At 45.3% G+C, this 23,043-nt stretch overlaps 1 protein-coding gene across 1 annotated transcript in view; it reads right to left on the bottom strand.

Moving 5' to 3' along the window:
- LOC135220985 (T-complex protein 1 subunit gamma-like) overlaps positions 1-23,043 on the bottom strand; it is a 95,542-nt gene that overhangs the window by 58,274 nt on the left and 14,225 nt on the right. The window contains exon 2 of the mRNA XM_064258688.1: positions 13,304-13,365. Within this exon, the coding sequence (XP_064114758.1) occupies positions 13,304-13,365 (62 nt within the window). The remainder of the gene's footprint in view (positions 1-13,303; positions 13,366-23,043) is intronic.

Genomic DNA, 23,043 nt, shown 5'->3' with positions numbered 1-23,043 from the left:
GGGCCCCAGAACCCCCGTGATAAGTAAATACCTGTGTTATCCTGGTACCCCCCCCTGAAAATTGCTTTAAACCGCCTACTTTAATAATTAACCCACCCAAGACCACTATTTCAATGTTTATAACTGCCTACTTTAGTTCAAGCACCAAATATTTCTTCAACTATCACCTTAAACTAAATTCAAGACAGTTTCAAAGTTATTCTTTCCAATCTTCAATTTCCCCTGCATCAGATCAGTAAACAAAATTATAATTACCTAACAATTCCTTCCTATTTTCATGATTTGGCTGCTGCACCAAACTAAAAGTACATAGTATATCTATTTCATGAATGAACATATTTATGATAAAAAACATGATTTACTGTAATGATTACAGCACCCAACTATAATATTAATGTATAAACAGCAAAATACAGCAATAAAAATCTAGTTTTGTCTTTTGTTTACGTTTAGAATCAGCCGATGGATGTTTATTACCGAAAGAATTATTTTGGAAAACAATTTAGTTGCTAAAAGAAACGAATTTATTAATGGAATTATTATTATTATTATTAACTTTGTACATAATAGTTTATGATATTATGATACAGTAATTCATATTTCATTGAGAGAGAGAGAGAGAGAGAGAGAGAGAGAGAGAGAGAGAGAGAGAGAGAGAGAGAGAGAGAGAGAGAGAGAGAGAGAGAGAGCAGCTTGTGACGAGAGTAACTTGAATAGCTTGAGATAGCAGCTTAGGACGAGAATAGCTTGAGAGAGCAGCTTGGGCCTAGAGTATTGTTGACTATCTTAGCTCGAGAATAACAATGAAATTTGTATTTTAAATATTTTATGATGATAAGAAATGAAACATGGAAAGTGAATGATATTATGATACAGTAATTCATATTTCATAGAGAGAGAGAGAGAGAGAGAGAGAGAGAGAGAGAGAGAGAGAGAGAGAGAGAGAGAGAGAGAGAGAGAGAGAGAGAGCAGCTTGAGATGGCAGCTTAGGACGAGAATAGCTTGAGAGAGCAGCTTGGGACGAGTACTGTTGACTATCTTAGCTCGAGAATAACAATGAAATTTATATTTTAAATGTTTTATGATGATAAGAAATGAAACATGGATAGTGATAAGATATTCTCTTGTATACTGTTATGCGATTATCATTCAGTCAACTCTAAAAGTTGTATTGAAGCACAGTTTCGTAAATCACAGAAAGAATAAAAATATGGCAATAGTACATATTTTTATTCTTTCGGGGACCATCTTGTTCTTTTATTACGATAATAATAGATCAGTATTATAGTTTTTTTTCTGTAAGTGATGAGAGAGAGAGAGAGAGAGAGAGAGAGAGAGAGAGAGAGAGAGAGAGAGAGAGAGAGAGAGAGAGAGAGATTTTGCTATTTATATTCATAGTATTTGAAAATTTGTGAATGAGTTTTATTCTAAAAATGCATTTAGTCATGAAAAGAAGAAGAAAACAGTAATCAGCGAATCTTGCTCTATGATAAAATTCGTGATTTCGTTAATTTTCCGGAATATATGTAGCATTTGGGCTTCACAAAAAAGTAAGTAAAGTGATTTATGACAGAGTTTAGAGGATACTTACGTAAAAATACATCGGTACTTTGTAGAACGTGACTTCACGGTGGTCATATGTATTTTTTTCGTGAATGAATATACATTTATGATAAATAGTTACTGTACTGCTTAGAGAACCATATTGTAATATTAATGTAATCACATCAAAATGAAGTAATCATTGTTCATTGTATACTGTAAACATGTAAAGTGTACTTTTGTCTTTTGAAAAATGGATTCCCCAAGGAATTATTCCTTGAAAAGGCTTTTTATTATGAAGATATGCCAATAATATATAAGATTTGCATTTTATTATGAATATATGACAATAATATATGAGGTAAAAATGGTTTTATTACGTTTACGCTTTGTCGCCGATTGCAAACAACATACGATAATCTATTCGTTTGTATGACTGCAGTGTTCAGAGAAGTTGATTACGTTATACCAAAACAATAATGAAGTTCGAATTGAAAATTTATGTTTTCCTAAATGTTATTACTACTGTAATTAAACTGCTACTATTAACATTTCTAAAAGGTTAAGAATGACAAAGGTGCTGGGAAGTGTAACTCAATGTTTACATTTCTGCTGGCCGCTCAACTACAAGTGGATGTCAATGACGTGGAGTTATTCCATGAATAGGCTATATATTATGAAGCTATGCCAATAATATATAAGGTGAGAATGGTTTTATTACCTTTATTGTCAGTTAATATCATAATGTGAATCTGTTCATGCATTTGTTGGTTATCGGAACCGGACAAGGCTTAGCCTACCACCGACAAGCCCGCGATGCTGTGATTCATACCAGGATATATAGACTGAGAAGTGGTCCAAGGAAAAACCCGTGATTAACTGAATCCGTGATTGCTGATCCGCGACTAAGCGAGGCCCCACTGTATTTATCTTTTATCAGCATGAAACCAACAGTAAAATGTGTTCTTTCAAGCACAGTAGTTTTGATTAAAATGATTATATCTCAATTTTATCTACAGTTGTGTTCGATGGCACACTTTTACTTTTGTTTTATCATTGTTGCCGATGCACGATAATGGTCATTAGCAGCTTGAACAGTTTTCTCAGCTTCAGCTACAAGTAGGTTTAAATTTAACAGAATATTTCTCTACTGATCTTTGATCTATGGCAAATAAAGTTATTACATTAAGATATCTCAGTCCTATTCTACATAACATCATTTATAACAACTACAATAATTGTTTACTACATACTATGTTTGAACAAGTATTACGTTAAAACCATACTTTCATAATTCTGTTTTGCTATTTTTTAACTTATTTAACGAGATGGGATACAGTTAGGCTATTGTAATTTGGTCTCTCGTAAACTTGGATTATCGTAACTTGAACACTATAGCTACCTGTACACTGTATAAAATCTAATTATATGTTTACATACTCCAGACATCCAAAGGATTAAGGGGGCCGGCCGGAACGCCTATATATGGAGGTATAGGGCGAAAAATGCAAAGTCATGAAAAAATTCATGGAGCTTCATATGGCAATTGAGAATACGTATACGAAATATTTCGTCAAAATTCCTCTTACTTTCGTAGTTACAGGGTAATTAGTTAACGTAACTCAATAAGCCTAAAACATTGATCCGTACAAGAAAATGCAATATTTCCTCTATTATCGTAAATTTTGATAATTATTGTCAAAGAAATTGGGAGAAATGGCATCTGTAGACATTCCCCGAGTCGAGAAGGAGACTTCAGGCCAAGTCCACTGTCCTGTCCTGATTTAGTGCGATTACAGACGTCGAGTAGTCTATACGTTCCATTTCACCTCTGACATACGCCTGCGTTTACGTATGTTTATGTAGGTTTCAGCAAGAATTTCATCATGCCAATGAGGAAAAGACAAGGAAAACATCTTGCTAACATACAGACGAAGAAAAATCGCTCAAGTATTATTACAGAATATCATAATATATGCGTAGTTAGTGAAGAGAGAGGGGAGGGTTGCTTAGTAACGCCCCCGTCTTGCTTGACAGCACACGTCACACTGTGCCCAAGGCTACGACGATCTTTGAGCAAAGAGATCTTCATTCATGATAAATAACAAAGTTTGGTTTTTTAAAAACCCAAAATGGAATATGAAATTCATAATAATCATGATTTATTAAATTGTCTTTGTAAAAAAAGAGTACGCCTTCGAGTTTCACCTCTTGAAATTCTCTTGCATTTACGTTTGTTCATCTTTGTTTCGGGCAAGAATTCCATCATGCCAAAGAGGAAAATACAAGGAAAACATCTCGCTAACATACAGAAGAAGAAAATTCGCTGTAATAAGCCGAGTTAGCGAAGGGGAGAGAGAGAATTGCGTAGGAAGGAGTGCCCCATCTTGCCTCAAGCAGTGCCCCAGGCTGCGATATATGAGCAAAGGGATCATCATTTATGATTAAATTATGATAAATAAAATAGTTTTGGTTTATTAATACACAAAAAAGAAATATACATTCATAATAATCATTATTTATTAACATTGTCTTTATAGAAATACGAAGGAAAACTTTGAACGCCCGTATCTCAAAACTATACTTATTGACCTTCAAAATCTATCTTCTCACTTAGTTTTAAAGCTATAACATTGAAATTTGGTATATAACTCAGGAAGACATTATAGAACAATCAAATAGAGCCCTTTTTTCCAATTTTTGTTTCGTATTTTTTTTATAAATTTTTTTCTCCTGATTTATAGGGTTTATTTTTTTACCATATTGAAAAATTCATATCTTGCAAAAAAATGACTTTTAGAAAAAAAACTCTCCATTCGATTGGAAGTCTTACATAGGTCTATATATGGTAGGTAATCCCAGGTCTTAATATTAAATATCAAGGGAGGAGATAGATTTTGAAAAATGGTTATTTTCGGGATAAATCGCCCTGGCGTCACAAAACTGAAGGTCAGAGGCGAAAATCATATGCAGTTTGGAGATGTCCCAAGTCACCTTATTAAGTGGTATGAATATCAAAGTCCTGTCCTTGAAAAAGGGCATTAGCCGGCCGGCCCCCTTAAAGGTAGGCATTTTTCACTTTACAGTATTTACAATACTATAACGTACTGTACAGTAAATTCTATAATACTATACTGCATACGAAAATATGACTTTACTTATTGCGCCATTGCGGGATCATGATGCTGTTTGACTGGTCTAGGGGACTGTTAACTAGTCTAGTACTCTGAAAGGAGATGTGCAGCACCCATAGACTTTAAAATCGCTTAGCGTCGGCAGCCAGGATTGGAACCCCTGCTGCTAACCGAGGACCACCTGTACACACAAAAACTTTCTAATATCTCTTACGAATTTTTCCACAATTACCTTAATCTTTATGCTCCTTCAATACCTATAAAACTACACACCACTCCATTCTCTTACAGGTACTGGATAAGCTTTTACTAGGTTTACATACACCAAATAATGCTATTTCCTTTCACTATCAAACTTCCCATACAAGCAATTCATAACAATCTTAGTGTGACTTCCCGAGTCCTACCATGCTGGCTCTACGAGCCTTTATCACTTTATTTTCATACAAATATACAAAACTCACACGCTCAGGCAACGGTACAATGAGAATATTTCCATATCTGGCTTAAAATATAATCTCTAAACTCCACAGCACCATCATGCAGACAAACAACAACAAAAACCCAAGTGTATTCTAGTAAATGGAAATATACTTAGGCAAAAAACAATTGGGTAAAGCTTCATGCTTGCATAGAAAACCTTCTTATCCAACAGAACACCAAATGTCACACACAAGTGATTCCTAACACTAATTCTGATTTTTTTGCTTACTTTTCTCAATATTATTACTGTTAAATATTACCATTATTATAATTACGTACCATCTTTTACACTACTTCAGCAACTATGTAGATATTGACGATTAATACTTTTTTATCATGTTATCTCATGTATCTAGTTTGAGTACGTTAGTCTATATTTTGTATATTCCATGTTTATGGCAACTGAGCGCTAATAAATTCAGTTCAATTTGCAGTAAATAATAAGGTGCTACAGGGAAACATTATCTTAAGTTGGCTGATATCTTATTGGCAGTGGAAGGAAAGGTTTATACACTCGAGAACGATACAAAGCTGGCACTTGGAATATGCAACTGATGCAGTTCCAATCAGTAAAATACAATTCAATTTAAAATGATATTGTTATGTTACAATAAAGTTTCATACATACTTGACCTGCAGATAATATACATAGCTAAGACTCCGTCGTCCCGACAGAAATTCAAATTTCGCGCCACTCGCTACAGTAGGTCAGGTGATCTACCGGCCTGCCCTGGGCGGCAGGACTAGGAACCATCCCCGTTTTCTATCATATTTTCTCTCTTCCACCTGTCTCCTGCGGGGAGGCTGGGCCTTTAATTGTATATATCTGCCAGGTAAGTATGTATGAAACTTTATTGTAACATACAATATCATTTTCATACAATCAACTTACCTGTCAGATATATACATAGCTGATTGGCACCCTTCGGTGGAGGGTAAGAGACAGCTACTATATGGAATAGACAGGTAAACAACATATGTTGTAGGTATAAATAAAACCTTGGTTCCTACCTGATAGGTGGTAGACTTCGTGGGTGTTCGTCCCAGTAGGTTCTGCATCACCTCAAGAAAAACTTTAAGCGAGACATTTGATCTATGGCCAAGAGTTCTTGTGGGTCGCCGATGGGGTCCTCTTTATCCCACTACTCAGCAGAGCCTAAAAGGACTTTGTCAATGGGTGCTGATCCACTTATATGACAATCACCTTATGAAGGAGCACACAACCAATCCCGACCACCTGATCCTAACCATATGTTAGAACTAAAGATTGTTACGAGTTATCCCGAACTCGTCACAACAACCGTAACTCAAAACCACTACGCACACATACATAATTTTCAAAAAAAAATTATACTCAACTAATTGGATATGACAAGAATTCTCTTACTGAACAACATAGACGGCCGCCCGTGCTAGCCTAAGTCCTCCATTGTTCGAAGAGATTCGATCATATCCAAACAGAAGAAAAGTATATACATTTAAGGATTGGTGTCAGCTCCCGTACCCAGAACCGTATCTGCCGATACGATAGGACCTAGAGAAAAGCACTTCTCATACGTCACACGCACGTCTTTCAAGTAATGAGATGCAAATACTGAGTTGCATCTCCAATATGTCGTATCTATAATGTTTTAAGCGACATATTCTTATAAAACGCGAGAGACGTCGCAACCGCTCTTACTTCATGAGCTTTTACTCTCAGTAGTTGCAATTGTTCGTCAGGACAGACCTTATGAGCGTCCGTAATGACGTTTCTTACAAAGAACGCTAGAGCATTCTTGGACATCAGTCTTGTGGGGTCTTTTACCGCGCACCAAAGACCTTGTCTAGAGCCTCCCAACTGACGCTTCCTCTGAAGATAGAACTTCAGAGCTCTAACAGGGCATAGAGACCTCTCTGCTTCTCTGCCTACGAGACTCGACATTCCCTTTGACTTCGGAATGACCTAGGCCAGGGATTCGTGGGATTCTCGTTTTTTGCTAAAAACAGGGTCTTAAACGAGCAAATAGCCAAGTCTCCCTTGAATCCTACCTTTATCCTGCAGAGCTTGTAACTCACTAATTCTTTTGCTGTCGCGAATGATAAAAGGAATAGGCATTTTCTAGTTATGTCTCTAAATGATGCCAGATGCGGAGGCTCGAATCTATCCGAAGACAGATATTTGAGGACTACGTCCAAGTTCCAGTTCGGAGGTACTGGTTCCTTAGACTTTGAAGTCTCAAAAGATCTTATGAGATCGTGGAGATCTTTTGTTATTTGCCAGATCTAATCCTCTGTTCCTGAATAACAGCCGAGAGCATACTTCTGTATCCCTTTATTGTGGATACGGCTAGATGAGATTTTTACTCTCAGGAATAGCAAGAAATCAGCAATTTCCGCTATAGAGGTAGAGGAGGAGGACAACTTCTTGGCTCTACACCACCTTCTAAAGACCTCCCACACTTCGACTGGTATACTTTCGTAGTGGAGGTTCTGCGAGCTCTCGCGATCGCGCTTGCCACTTCGCGAGAAAAGCCTCTCGCTCTGACAAGTCTTTCGATAGTCGAAAGGCAGTCAGAGCGAGAGCGGGGAGGTTTGATGGTACCTCTTGAAGTGTGGTGTTTGAGAAGATCCGTCCTTCCTGGTAGGGATCTTGGAAAGTCTACGATCCACTCTACCACCTCCGTGAACCATTCCTGGGCCGGCCAAAAGGGGCTATTAATGTCATCCTCATCTCTTTTGACGCCACAAACTTTTTCATTACTAACCCCAGGATTTTGAATGGGGGAAAAGCGTAAACGTCCACTCGAGACCAGTTTAGCAGGAAGGCGTCTACCATAATCGCTCTTGGATCTTCCACGACCGAGCAAAACACTGGGAGCCTTTTTGAAATGTATGTTGCGAAGAGATCCACATGAGGAGTTTCCCCACAGAGACCAGAGATCGAGACACACTTCTCGTGCAGAGTCCATTCTGTATGAAGGACCTGGTTCCTCCTGCTGAGCCTGTCCGCCCTCACATTCCTTACTCCCTGTACGAACCTTGTCAGCAGGGAGATGTTCCTGTGAGACGTCCAAAGTAATAGGTCCCTCGTGAGTTCGTAAAGGAACGAGGAGTGTGTCCCTCCCTGTTTCCGAATGTAGGCAAGTGCGGTGGTGTTGTCCACGTTTACTTGCACTACCTTGTCTCTCACCAGAGGTTCTAGGCTCTTCAAGGCCAGGTGTACGGCGAAGAGCTCTTTGCAGTTTATGTGCCAGGACACCTGTGCTGGTTCCCAGGTGCCTGACACTTCCTCTGAGCCTAATGTCGCTCTCCCCAACCGTCTCCGACGCGTCGGAGAACAACACTAGGTCTGGGTTCTGTGTTCTTAGAGAGATCCCTTTGTTCTCTTCCAGAGGTAGCAACCACCACTGTAGGTGTGCCTTTATCTCCACTGGAATGGGAAAAACGTCCGACAGTTGTCCGGTTTTCCAGCTCCAAGACTTCTTGAGGAAGAATTGAAGTGGACGGATATGAAGTCTTCCTAGTGGGAAGAACTGTTCCAGCGAGGAAAGCGTCCCCAGAAGGATCAACCATTCCTCGCTGACGTTTGCTGTTTCTCTAAGAAGAGAGAGATTATCCTCAAACCTTTTGCGGTTCTCTCTTGCGAAGGAAAAACTCGAAAAACCCGAGAATCCATCCGAATCCCCAGATAGACTAGGTCTTGTCTGGGGTCAGTTGAGACTTCTCGAGGTTCACAAGCAATCCCAACGCCTTGGTCAAAATCCAGAGTTAACTTTAGGTCCTCCAAGCACTGTCTCTCCGATCTGGCCCTGATGAGCCAGTCGTCTAGATACATAGAGACATTCACTCCTTTGAGATGAAGAAATCTCGCCACATTCCTCATCAGGCTTGTGAAGACCTGAGGAGCTGTGGACAGGCCGAAACACAAGGCTCTGAACTGAAAGATCCTTCCCCCCGTCATGAAACGGAGGTACTTCTTCGACGAAGGGTGGATCGGGACGTGAAAGTAGGCGTCTTGGAGATCTAGAGACACCATCCAATCTCCTTGTCGTAATGACGCTAGGACTGAAGCAGAAGTCTCCATGGAGAACTTCTCCTTCTGAACAAATTTGTTCAGAGCGCTGACGTCTAGTACTGGTCTCCAGCCTCCCGAGGCTTTCGCCACTAGAAAAAGGCGATTGTAAAAACCCCGGGGAGTTTTGATCCAGTACTAGTTTCTATTGCACTCTTGTCCCACATTGTTCCACCATCGATCGAAGAGTATCCCTCAGCACAGGGTCCTTGTACTTGGCTGATAGTTCCCTTGGTATTGACGTTAGGGGAGGAGTATTCAGGAAAGGGATACGATATCCCTTCCTTATGATATTCAATGACGACGCGTCTGCGTCTATCAGTGTCCAGGCCTCCACGAATCCCAGGAGCCTGGCACCTACTGGTGCTTGGAGGAGAAATGTTTCATTTTCCCTTTTTAAAGGGACGAAAGGCGGACCTACCTCTCTTCTCTGGAGCCTTCCTTCTTGCGGGAGGTCTGGAGATCGGACCACCTCGAAAGGGCTGCATAGAAGAGCTAGGTTCTTTCTTGTCAGAAACTAAAGCAGGTTTCTTCTTCCTAGCCGACTGCGTCAGAAGATCCTGCGTCGCCTTCTCAGTTAAAGAGTGAGCCACGTCCTTCACTAACTGAGAAGGGAACAAATAGTCAGACAGAGGTGCATACAGTAGAGCTGCCCTCTGAGCATGCGAGACTGCCTTTGTTAAGAAGGCGCCATACACCGTCCTTTTCTTCAAAAGACCTGCTCCAAATAATGAAGAGACTTCAAAAGATCCATCCTGTACCGCTTTGTCGATGCAAGACAAAACGCATAACAGGGCTTCAGGTTCGATTCCCTGTGAATCGTGAGCTTTCTTGGACATCACCCCAAGGGACCAATCTAAGAAGTTGAAGACTTCCAATACATGGAAAAGTCCCTTGAGGAGATGATCCAGTTCTGAAATACTCCATGTGATACGAGCAGAATTAAGACTTGGACGCCTTGAAGCGTCAACTAACGTCGAAAAATCTGCCTCTGTTGTAGAAGGGAGAGCGATACCCATATCCTCCCCCGTCTTGTACCATATGCCTCTTTTCCCAGCTAACCTTGCTGGGAGGCATGCAAAATACTACTGTCCTGACTAAGTCTTTCTTCGACTTCATCCAGGAGTCTAAGGCGTGTAAAGACCCGCTTCATCGAGATGGTGGCTTCATCTTCAGAAAAGACGAGGGCTTCTTCGCCTTCGCACTCGAAAAGAGCGAGCGCGGAGAAGGAGGAGCAGCCGGAGTCAACTCGTCTCCGTATTCCTCCAGAAGCAGGGTAGTCAACACCTTATAGTTGGACAAGCCCTCTCTTCCATGATCGTCATCATCCGAGTTTTCCTCCAACTCTGGATAAATCTGAGTTTCCGTTCTCCTTTCTGAACTTTCCTCTTCTGGAGGAGACAAACTCCTGATAGGAGAGGGGCTAAGGGAATGAAAGTCTTTCCTTTTTCCCGTTTTGATCGACTTGGAAGGCGTCACAACCTGCGGCTTCTCTTGCGCTTTAGAAGACGTCTTGTATGACGCTTCCCGCTCTCCGAGCGTCATGTATGACGTCTCTTGTTGACGTCTTGATGACGCTTCGCGTCTGGAAGACGCTTCGCTCTCTAAGGGCTTCCTACTCGGCGTCACAATCTTGGACGGAGCGTCACGTCTAAGATCCGCTTGAAATGACGCTTCACTTCTAAAAGACGTCTTTCGTTTCTCTTGTCTTACAACACTCTCGTCAGCCCCCGTTCTGCGAGCAGGTGCGAGAGGACGAGACTTCTTAATTGGAAGCGTCACGTCCTTCCGACGGATGGGGCGCTAAAAACGCCCACAAGAGATGACAGTTCGTCCTGAACCGCCATTGATGGAATCTTTCTTGAACGCTTCTCCCACGTCTAGTGCAAGGACTTTTCTTTCTTCTCCCCCCTCGTTTCATCACATCCACATCGGGGAAGAAGCCTGATGGGGGTACTTCCTCGTAAGCGTCAGGTGACGCTGACGTGGCCACCTTTCGCTTTTCTTTTAATAACGCCAGACGGTGGGGCGTCATCCGAGAAGCGGCTCTGGACTCGAATCAATGTCTTGCTTCATATGACGCTTCAGCGGTCTCGATAAGTTCGACTCCTTCCACCCTCGTTTAGGTGAGGGAGAGGGAGAGGAGAGAAACACTCGCGAAGGACGCTTTTCCTTATAGCGCCCTTGAGCTGGATGCCATGAAGCAGAGTAGCTGAAGGGACGTCTGACCGTTGGGGATTCCCCACGACCCCCTTAAGCTTTCGACTTTCCTTCTCCTCGGGCATGTGAGCTTGGAAGAGGTCTAGGCCTGGGAGCGTCGCAGGGACGATCAAACGCCCCCTCCACAACACTGGGAGAACTCACTTCACTGAAATGTTCAGAGAACTCACTTCACTGAAATGTTCACTCTCACTAGCCTTACCTTTGGAGTCAGCCATCTTGGACTTCATGTCTCTAATAGTAGCCTTCAGATTGGCGATTTCCGATGCCGAATCCGAAAAAAAACACTCTGAGAATGAGATATATAGGGAGAATCTACATTCGTAGGATTAGAATTATCCGTGAAAGGCTCAATAGGCCTTGAACTCACACCTTTCAGTCGTCTAACTCTATCCCTCTCTAACTTCTTCAAATAAGAAGTCAAAGTCTTCCACTCTTCTGCATTCAATCCCTCGCATTCCTTACAAGTATTAATAGCAGAAACACTGGACCCCCCTACATTTTACGGCATACAGTGTGAGGATCAACCGAAGCCTTCGGTATCCTCACCCTGCAGCCTACATTCACACACATTCTCACACTCACATTAGAATCAGACATACTGAGAAAAATCCAAAAGAGTTATTCCAAAAACAGTCCACAGTAGCGAATGCCAAAACACGATCCAAATACGTCACCAAAAAGCCGAAAAACGTTGATCAAATGTTGAAAAATGAATCTAAGTCAGGAGGTAATAACAACAATGTTGATACCACCGGCGACAGAGAAAATATGATAGAAAACGGGGATGGTTCCTAGTCCTGCAGCCCAGGGCAGGCCGGTAGATCACCTGACCTACCTGTAGCGAGTGGCGCGAAATTTGAATTTCTGTCGGGGGACGACGGAGTCTTAGCTATGTATATATCTGACAGGTAAGTTGATTGTATGAAAATGCTTGTTTAATAGTAACGATCATATCTCTAAACACAAATAATGAAGATAGAGTATGCACTAAGGGATGAAATGACAGCTGGAGAAAGAATTAACAAGGTTGAATCTCTCTAATATTTAGGAACAAAGATATCCACTATAGATTCTCTTGAATAGAGGAATATGTGATTAACATCAGCTGGCCTCTTGCGGGCATTGAAAGAACAGGGAGACCCAGCCCTGATGAAATGAAAACTTTCACAAGGGAAGCTAGAGATAGGTGATCTGTGTAAGATAAAGCACAGGAAAGGTATGAGCAGCAGAATTTCACTGTGACCTTTACATCACACTGTTTGGAGGTGACAATGATAAAACTTTATAAAGTGTGGTTGCTCTTCTGATTCTCAAAAAACATTCTCTTCTCATTTCATGACACTGTTATAATATAGTTTTCAAAAGGGCTCCTTCCTATAAAATACCACCTATGCAAATGACAGTAATAGTCTCATTCCCAATTAGCAACAGATAATTAAAGAATATTGTAAGTATATAATTTTAAGGATAGAAAAGCTCATTATTTTGCTTACTTAAAATGACAAAAAATCCACACTGGCAACAAGGGCAGAAATTCGTGTTAATGGAAACAAGCATAACTCAAAACAAATGGAGGTTGCTTTGAGATAATTCAAATCAAGGAGTTTAAAAAACAACACACATTGAGGCAGACCTATGAATAGCAAAACCCATAAACTGCACTGGAACTAATAGAGCGCGAAGATGTCATCCATAATTCACCTGTACATACAAAAATAATCTTGCTCTCAATTATAAAAATCTGATATAAAACCCGAGTTCTGTAAATGTTGATACAATAATATTTAAAAATATAAAAATATACACTGCTGTATATCAAGATTAAAATTAGCACTTTTACACAACAAAGTACATAGATTTTACATACCTTTCCGGCATTTATATTTTGAAGCTGAACTTTCCTACCACTTTCCCTTTTAGTGTTCTGATCTGGAAAAAGACATTATCAACAAATAACAAGTTGACTTTTTGTTATGGAAAAATGGCATTGCATCAAAAATAGGTTAAACACTTGAAACAAATACCTTAGAAATCTAAAATATTTCACACACAAAATTTTCCCAAATTAAATCAAAGGTCACCAAGCAAGACTGAATGGTATGAAGCCTTTTCTGACTTGTGAAAAATTATGATCAATGGAAAATATTCCAGAGGCAATTTAACCTACATAAAATCACAATTTGTCGTAAAATGATATTGTTATAATACAATAAAGTTTGTTCATACTTACCTGGCAGATATTATATATATATAGCTGTATTCTCCAAAGTCCGACAGAATTTCAAAACTTACGACACACGCAGTGGGAGGACAGGTGGTTAGTACCCATTCCCGCCGCTGGGAGGCGGGTATCAGGAAACATTCCCGTTTTCTATTCAGATTTTCTAGGTGCCAGTGCCATTCTGTCTAACCTGAGGGAGGTGGGTGGGTTACTTGATTATTATATATCTGCCAGGTAAGTATGAACAAACTTAATTGTATCATTACAATATCATTTTGTTCATGAAACTTACCTGTCAGATATATATATAGCTGAATCCCACCTTTGGTGGTGGGAAGTAGACAGAATAGAAGATTTTAGGAAACATATATATGCAGATAATTGATATCTTGATTCCTTACCATGTTAGCATAGCTGACTTCGTGGTTACTGCCGCGTAAGTCTGCTTGTGCTACTAGAGTTGCCAGCGAGTAGAGACCTATATAGCTGGTGCACTCCAGATGATCTGTCAACACGGGAGGGGCGAGACCACGACGTGACTAGACCATATTGACCATACCATGAGGGCTAAGTAAAAAAATAAAATATATATATAAAAATATATATCACCACCTGACCCACCTAGCCAAAGTTAAGGTGTGTTAACTAAGGCTTAAGAGTTAAGAAGTCACCGTTGTCGGCGACTCAACTACTAAATTAAGAGCTCTTCCTAACCATTTTCTACAGGATAGGATGAGTGGTACTTCTTGCCCCCAAGATTGTGTCTGCAGACACGTATGGCCCTAGCGAGCAGCAGCGATCTCATATGCCATCTTCACATCTCGCAGGGAGTGTGAATTGAACACAGAGTTGCTTCGCTAAAACATGGTACTCAGGATGTTGCTGAGTGCCATGCTCTGTTGAAATGCTTCCGAGGCCGCGCCCTCAACCTCGTGAGCATTCAAATCAAAAGATTTCAAATCTTTGTGCAACACAAAGAAGGAGCTTTTTTGAAAGACCTCCTTAACAATAAAGCCAGGGTGTTCTTCGATATGGGCAACAAGTCTGGTCTTTTCGGAACACTGCAGATTGTCCGTACGACTTCGACTTTCTTGAGTTTTATGTAGATAAAAACTTGAGAGACCTGACAGGGCACAGGACTCTCTCTGGCTCCTGCCCACTAACTTGTGCCATCCTTGCTTCCAAGCTCCTGGCCCAAGGACAAAACGGTTTCCATTCTTAGGCCATAACGAAAAGCTTAGAGAGCACACCGCCTTGTGTTCTCTAAAGCCAAAACTTGTGACGATGGCTTAAAATCTCACTAACCCTCTTTGTCGTATCTAGGGGTGGTTAGAAAAATGCCTTCCTGATCACATGCAAGAAGTTAACAGGTAGGAGATGTTCGAATGCTTTGACATCAAGAACTTCAGACTATGTCTAAGTTCCATATTGAAAGCTCGATCTGGACATGCAGCAGTCAGTCCGTCTGTACTAACGTCAGGTGACCGACCAGTTGACCAGTCAGACGAATCAAGGACAGCAAGCTGTACCCTGAAGACCATAAGGCACTATTCTTCGCTGAAGGATGAGTGTTTGGACTGCCATAGCGATTCAAGCTAAGCAAACCTTGGGGGGTGTATCACGCAACCCAACGTTGTTAGCGAATCAACTCCTGAGCCACTCCTGACTCGAGCTTCTGGTGCCAGGAGAAAGGAGCGAGGAGCAAAAAGGCGATTCAGTCCCGAAGGACGAATGCCTGACAGGGTCCAACCTGGTCTCATGTTAAACGATCATCGGGGGTGTATAAACGCAACCGACTTCGTCAACAAGAAACTCAGGGCTACTATATGTCTCCTGATCTCGGCACGAGTGTCTGACTCCGAGAAAACAGGTGAGACAAAAAGTAGATGGTGAGCGAGTTTCGAGATTTCACAGAACTCAAAGATCGTGAAGGGCTTTGTTGTTTGACAGAAGCAAATCTCTGAGCCCAAAGGCCGTTCAACAACATATTTGCGTATTCTTTAATAGTTGTGACTGCCAGCTTATTCCCATTCTTTCAAACGGAAAGGGAAGACTGCAATCTTATGCTGTCAACATCTCGATAGTCTGAACGTAGTCAGACTCAGAGCGGAGAGGTTATAGGTACCTTTCGTGTTAAAGGAGACGACCTTCTCTCTGTTTTTGGGGAAAAGGTCCTTGGAAGGACGTGACCGCTGTGAATCTAGGGTCTTGAACAGGCCAAACATGGGGCGATAGCGTCATTGTCGCTCCCTGTGATGATATAAATCAATCTTTATTACATTTCCTAAGTGATGAAAAAGGGGAAAAGAGACTAAACATCCATCCCCGTTCAATATCATAGGATGGCGTTTAATGTTACCGCTCTCCCGGATCGAGAGAAAAAGGGGAGCAGAGAAGAAGAAGCCTCTTCGTCCTCAACCTAGCGAAGAGATGAATGAAAGGACGTCCCTAAAGTCTCCACAACTCTCAACATACTTCTAAAGAAAGATTCCACTCGGAAGTCAGTAGTTGCTGCCTTCGATCGAGACGATTCGAACGGACTTTTGCAATCCTGTAAACGAAACCTCTAGAGGATCGTTTCCATTCTACGCCGTTGTTATAATAGGCTCTTTCTCGTAAACCCGAACCGGGGGACCAGAGAAGATACTTCTAAGATATGAGAGAGCTGTGGAAGATCAGAGTTGATATGGACCATGGTTCCAAAAACTCGTTTCGAGGACTGGAGGGACGACTGAATTGCTTCACTTCTTTCAGATTATGATCCAGGACATCTGAAACCCTCTCCAGATGTCCGGCAACTTCTTTCTATCACCTCAAGAGATACTTAACGCACCGAGAGATGTTTCAGAATCATTCCTAGATCTTTAATAAAATTTCAGTTTTCCCGGTAGGAAAAAAACTGTAGAGGTCTGAATTGCAGTCTATTCAGGGAAACACAACTTCTTTAGGAAGGAAATGGTCCCCAGCAAGCTCATCCATTCCCTCAACACAGTATGTTTACTTCCCTAATAAGGCTGCGCTTTGCCTAAGCAAGAGAGCATATAATAGTGCAATGTTGTGGTAGACTCGTAGTCCTATACCGTGCGGTAACGAGCACCGAAAGGAGTAAGATATCTCTGTAGAACATATTAAGGCCAAACGAATGCAATGTTTATTCATTCATGTAAGGAATCCCCTCAATTTTAGGCTAAAGTCCGTGATTGTAGGGCAGAGATACAGTTCGTCAGTCAATCCCGCAGGAGAGAGAGAGACGTAACTGCCAGCACAGAGATACGGTTAGTCAGTCAATCCCGCAGGAGAGAGAGACTTAACCTACCGCGCATGACAGCGAACGAGTTTGGTACTGGCTCGTTTGGACTGGAGGAGAGGAGTCAGAGGACAGTGACAGCAGCAGCTTACGATCGTCCGTCATCGTCGTCTCTTAACTTTATGCCTGGGTTGCCAGCTACCCTATTCTATGAAGAAGAAAAAGTTCGTTATTTTTAGCATAAAGAGACTCTCAAGCTGGTATATTTAAGCGAACAGAAAACGCTAAACATATAGATGCGTTTGTGTCGTCAGAACCACTACCATACAACGGTAAAATGACAATTTGTCCAAAATTGCATTTTTCCAACTATACAAACCTGAGGTCCTTTTACAATAGGAAGGTACTAGCGGCAGCTGGATAGGTCGTAAGCTTTCGAACAAGGGGTTCGGTAGTTAACTGCTTGTCCCGACAGGCGCAGCTAGCGCGCGACTGGGAGGTGGTAAAACAAATCACCTTTTGCTTTTGGCCCAAGCAAAAACTGCAGAGTGAGGGGTGGGCATTTGAGGTGGGGGCTATGTGTAAAAGGACCTCAGGTTTGTATAGTTAGGAAAAATGCAATTTTGGACAAATTGTCATTTGTTCCGACACCGGCATACAAACCTTCGGTCCCTTTTACAATAGGAAGACTCACTTCTTGGTGGGTGGAATCTGAGTCTTTTGTGAACAGACTGGTGTTCGACCCAACCTTGGAAGCCTCCCTGGTTCGTTAAGAGCGAGGGAGGGATCCAAGCCTCTGTCCGATTGATCGGGGTGTGCACCGCAGGATCAATGGTCAGACCTCTGGACCGAGTACTAAGAGAGAGGCAAGCGTATCTCTTCGTACCAGCAATGTAAGAACTTGTTTTTCCTGTACAGGAGCAAAGATAAAGTCATGGTTTTGACTCTTGTAGGCATCCACTTCCCCCCCCTTGCAGAAGGAAGTGGTGGATATTCTGCTCCTATCCTAGTGAAAGGGATAGGATGGGGCTCTGTCATATAGCTCACCGGCATTCTCGTCCTTATCCAGCAGGGTGATGACCGTATCCCTCTACCCACAGGTAGAGTAGAAAAAGATAGAAAGAGAAGCCAGTCACTTTATCAATTACTACTATTATTCATTACAGTCACACCAGGACCTCGATGCTGTTCAGCCTGCTAGGGTCTGGGTTAGCTAGACGACGTGTTGAGCAGCCACCACGGGTCCTAAGGAAACGATCCAAGGACCTGTGGGCAATATCCAAAAGGTATAAGGAAGGTGCCGGTGGTCTGGTTGTACCAGACCCCTGCCTTCCATACCTGCGCCACGGAGAAGTTCTTACGAAACGCCAACGAGGGGCCAATACTTCTGACTTCGTGAGCTCTCGGACGGAACGTACGGATGTCGTTCACTACCATCAGCCTCATACGCCCTCCTGATGACCTCACGCAGCCAGGGACGAAAAGAGTGTTCTTCGATACTTCTTTCTGGTGACCCCGGTGCTAACAAAGAGGCGTCGACACTCAGGCCCGAGGTGTCGAGTTCTCTTCAGATAGCGCCTTAGCGTCCTCCCAGGACAAAGCAGCATCTCATCCGCATCATTATCGGCATGAAGTTCCCGTACTCTCTTCGCCGATGCCAGGTCCAGCAAGAAGAGGGGCTTGTGAGTTCCCTGGGTGGGCAAGACCTTCGAAAGCTCCTCCTAAGTAAGGAGATCTCGAAACGAGTTCGAGATGTCCAATCCCGTCAGTTTCAGGACGAGCGTCAAGGCGGCTCTGTATCCTTTGACTGTGGGAACTGAGAGGAGATTCTCTCGGCGAAGAAAAACGAGGAAATCCGCTACCTGCTGAAGAGTGGCTCTGAGAGGAGATAGGCCCCGTCTACGACACCAACCCAACAGAAGGACGGCCGAACTTCCCCTGGTAAACAGCTGCAGAGGACTGACGGACGTTTCCAGCCATCTCTGTTGCTGCGCTACGAAAAAAGCCTCTCGTTCGCAAGAGATGTTGGATAACAGCCAGCCGTGAAGACGTAGGGGACTGGACTGCTCCGGTGGTACCGCTCGACGTGTGGCTGGCGAGAAGGTTGTGCCAAGGGGGAATCTCTCTCGGTTCTCTTGCGAGAAGAGCCAGCAGGTTCGGATACCAAATGGCCTGTGGCCATTTGGGAGCCATTAGGATCATCCTGAGATCGGGGTGACCAGTGCTCGACTGATCACCTTGCGAATCAGGGTGAACGGGGGAAAGGAAACATAGGCGGAAAAGGTTGTCCCACGGGTGTTGAAGAGCCTACCTCTGCAAGCTGCCCAGGGGGTCCGGCCATGGGTCCGGCCAGGCCAGAAGAACACCTGGAGCTTTCTGTTGTGCCAGGTGGCGAACAGATCCTCGACTGGTCGCAGGTCGAAGAGCCTTTCCGCCACGTCTGGTGTAGAGACCATTCGGTCCCTATCCCTTGATCCCGACGGCTGAGCGTGTCTGCTACTACATTCCTTCCCTGGAATGTAGCGTGCCGACAGCTCTATTGAGTGTGCCTCGGCCCACTCGTGCACCTGCCGAGTCAACTGGTACAACGGGAGAGACACTAGGCCCCCCCCTGTTTTGTTGACGTAAGCCACCACCGTGGTGTTGTCGCACATCAAACACACTGAGTGTCCCATCAAGCGGTCCTTGGAAACTCTTGGAGAGCGAGGAACGCTGCCTTGAGTTTCAGTACATTGATGTGAAGGTGCTTGTCGTTCTCGTACCACACTCCTGAAGTCCAGCAACTCCTCCAGGTGTGCGCCCATCCCTCGGTCGATGCGTCTGAGAGCAGCTGCATGTCCGGGGGGAGAGTGCGCAGAGGCACTCCTCTTAAGAGGTTCCTGTCGTCCAGCCACCAGGCTAGGTCCTGCCTCACCTCCTGTGTCAGTGACAATGGAAAGCTTGGGGGATCCGTCGCCTGTGACCAACTCTCCTTTAGTCTCCCTGAAGAGACCGCAGGTGAGACGCCCGTTAGGGACTGCCTTCCCGAGTGACGACAGGTGTCCGATTTACGACTTGCCATCGCTGATCTACCCGTTCCTGCCGAGACAGGAAACTGGTTGGCTGCCTCCCTGAATTTTGCTAATCCGCGAGTCTGCGGGGAAGACTCGCCCTGCTACCGTGTCGATCAGCATACAGGTACTTCATCCTCCGCTTGGGCTCGAGATCGGACTTTTCGAAGCTTCACAACAATCCCCAGATCGCGACAGAACTCGAGCAGTCGATCCCTGTCCTGTAGCAACTGCGAGCGGGAGCTCGCCAGGACTAACCAATCGTCGAGATACCCCATCAGACGTATCCCGTGCGCATGGGCCCAAGCAAGAGACACCAGAGTGAACACTCGCGTGAACACCTGTGGGCGGTTGAGAGACCGAAGCAAAGTGGCCTGAACTGGTTACACCGTCCCGTCGAGGATGAAGCGGAGGTACTTTCTGGAGGACTGATGAATGGGTATTTGGAAATACGCATCCTTCAGTCCACTGAAAGCATGAAATCGTTCTCCCTGATAGAGTCGAGCACTGAGCGTGCCGTCTCCATCGTGAACCGGGTCTGGCGAACAAACCGGTTCAGGGGAGAGAGATCTATCACCGGGCGCCAGCCTCCCGTAGACTTTTCCACCAGGAAGAGTCGACTGTAAAACAAAAGCCCGGTGATTGATCCGTGACGATTTCTACAGCTCTCTTGCTCAGCATGGTCTTGATCTCCTGTCTCAATGCTACGTCCTTCGATGCCCCTGGAACGTACGCCTGCTGTTGGACCGGGTTGGAGGTGAGGGTGACGAGATTCGAAGGGTAATAGATCTCCCTCCCGAAGGACATCTACAATCAGGTCTCGCGCCGTAGCGCTGCCAAGTGCCCAATGGCTGGCCAGGCACCCCCCCACTTCCGGCAGCAGGTGAGTGGGGAACGCCGTTCCTAGCGTTTCCCCCCTTTCTTCGACTTCCTCCCAGAGCCTCCACGGGAGGAGGAAGGGCTGGGAGGGAGGGCTGGTTACGGCTCCCCTTGCTAGAAGTCGAAGAAGACAGAGTCATTCCCCGGGGCTTCGACGCAGCTACCGTCTTAGCCACCGAGGAAGCGCTAGCCGAGCCGATAGACTTGGCCGCAGTCCAAGGCTGCCAGAGGCCTTCGAGACTGCCTGGTGAACCAGACGGTCACTGTCGTCAGTGCGCCGTCTGTCCACCGCAGCGTTCCACCATCTCTCCTGGGAAGAGAGACGTGGAACTCCGTAAAGGTCCTTTGTTGCGAAGTCCAACGCCGCTTCACGCCCGGACCGCCCTGGAAACCGAGTAAGGACAGCGTCCCTTCGTCGGGAGAACCAGAACCAGGTTGGACCCCCACAGGTTCACCGTTTGTGGGCAAGGAAGGAGATGCGCCTCCCCCCCCAAGACTGGCCAAAAGTTTCTGAGGGAAGGGCCGATTCATCTTCGGGAGAAATTCCCCCGGAGATGGCTGCGACCTTAGATACGTTGAGGGACCACAGAATCTAGCAGGAGACGGCCTGGAAAGCTGCCATGGCGGTAGATTCCAGGCCGAATGTCTCTTGCTGCGAGAACCACAGGTTCTCGGACAGGAGCTGCTGCAGAGACACAACCCGAAGTCAGCCTGGCTAACTCCGGGTGGTTCACCTGTTTGGGCGGCATCGGGTCTTCAGATGGCACGTAAAAAAACGCCGCTGTCGCAGCAGAGGAGGTGGAAGCAGCTTGCTCGACCTGCCAGACTTGAGCGAGCCGTCTTGTCCGGAGACAAGCGATTCAACCTGGCCCCAGCACTGAGTCCGGCAGCTCAGAACGCGGCAAACCCACCGTCGGTCTGGGTTCCCTCTTCGGGCCCCAGAACGACTCGAGCCAGGACGTGGGCTCGGATGGTGGGAACAGCGATCCTTCCGTGAGGTCGTTGTGCTGACGAATCAGCGCAATAACCTCGCAAAGTTCCTCTGGATCTCAGGAGTGACTGCTTCCTGCGGAGTCGGACCGTCCAAGTCCCTCAACAGGGGCAACTCCGAGACCCTCCTCCCTCAAGGAGAGGAACAAGCGACAGACCCCTCTCGGTCTGCTCCAACCACCTGTGCGTACGACCTGGCTGGTCCGAGAACCGTGCCTGGTACGTACGACGCCGTGGTGGGATCCTGACGGGGCGCACCCCTCACGATCACTCCTCAATACCTCGCCCCTCCGGTGTAATCCGAGGAGGTTGAAGGTATGGAAGAGGCAGACCTGACGCTCCCTCCTTTCGCTCGCTGGCAGAACCAGCGGGCTTGGAAGACTGCAGGCGATCGCCAACCCGCGGTGGCGATCGAGCTGCAGACCTAGTCGAGCCGTCTCGCTGTGGAGAACGGCTGGACCGAGAACAGCGGCTCCGGTCTCGTGTGTCAGAGACTGGTGCTGGTCGCCGTACCCGATCGCTCTCTGTGAGAGTGACGGTCAGGCGACCGGCGAGCTCCACTGTCACGGTGAGATCGGTGCGTATCCTCACGGTGGCTCAGTTCGCTGGTACCAGCCGTGGCTGGTGCCGGCGAACGGGGGGACCTCTTCCCCGCCTCAGCCCGTGGCCGGTCATGGACCGTCACGTCCGCCCGGGTAGCCAGCTGCTCGCCGCGAGAGCGATAGCTGGTCTGGTGAGAGTCGCGTGAGCGGCTGTCACCAGTCTTCCGCTCCGTGCCGTGAACCATGACGCTGAGCGAACTCAGAGGTCTGGTTCCTGGCTGCACGGTCGCTGGTAAGCGACCGTACACTCGGTACCCCTCTCGCGAACGAGAGGCCGAGACGGACCCTGCTGCTGTGGCCGAACCACTGACAGCAGGTGAGGAAGTGCCGGTGTTAGCCGGCACTCCTCTGGTTCCCGTAGTCTTCTTCCTTGCGGAAGAAGAGACGGGTCCTGCCCCGAAGGAGCTGGGTGACCAGCGGAAGAACCCCCCCGTCTCCCAAGAGCAAGACGGGCCCTTAGAAGTTCCCGGAAGGATTCTTAGGGGGGGGGAGGCGACCTTCTTCTTCTTCGGCAGGGGAGCCTAGAAGACGAAGGGGAAGAGGCGGCAGACGACGACGAAGACGAAGAAGACGATGAAGACGACTACGAACCCTTCCTCCTCCTCTTCTTCTTCTTCG

Source organism: Macrobrachium nipponense, chromosome 2 (genome assembly GCF_015104395.2).
Source record: "Macrobrachium nipponense isolate FS-2020 chromosome 2, ASM1510439v2, whole genome shotgun sequence".
Classification (NCBI taxonomy): Eukaryota; Metazoa; Arthropoda; class Malacostraca; order Decapoda; family Palaemonidae; genus Macrobrachium; species Macrobrachium nipponense.
Note: the sequence above shows the minus strand (reverse complement) of the source record. Positions and strands in the feature narration are given on the sequence as shown.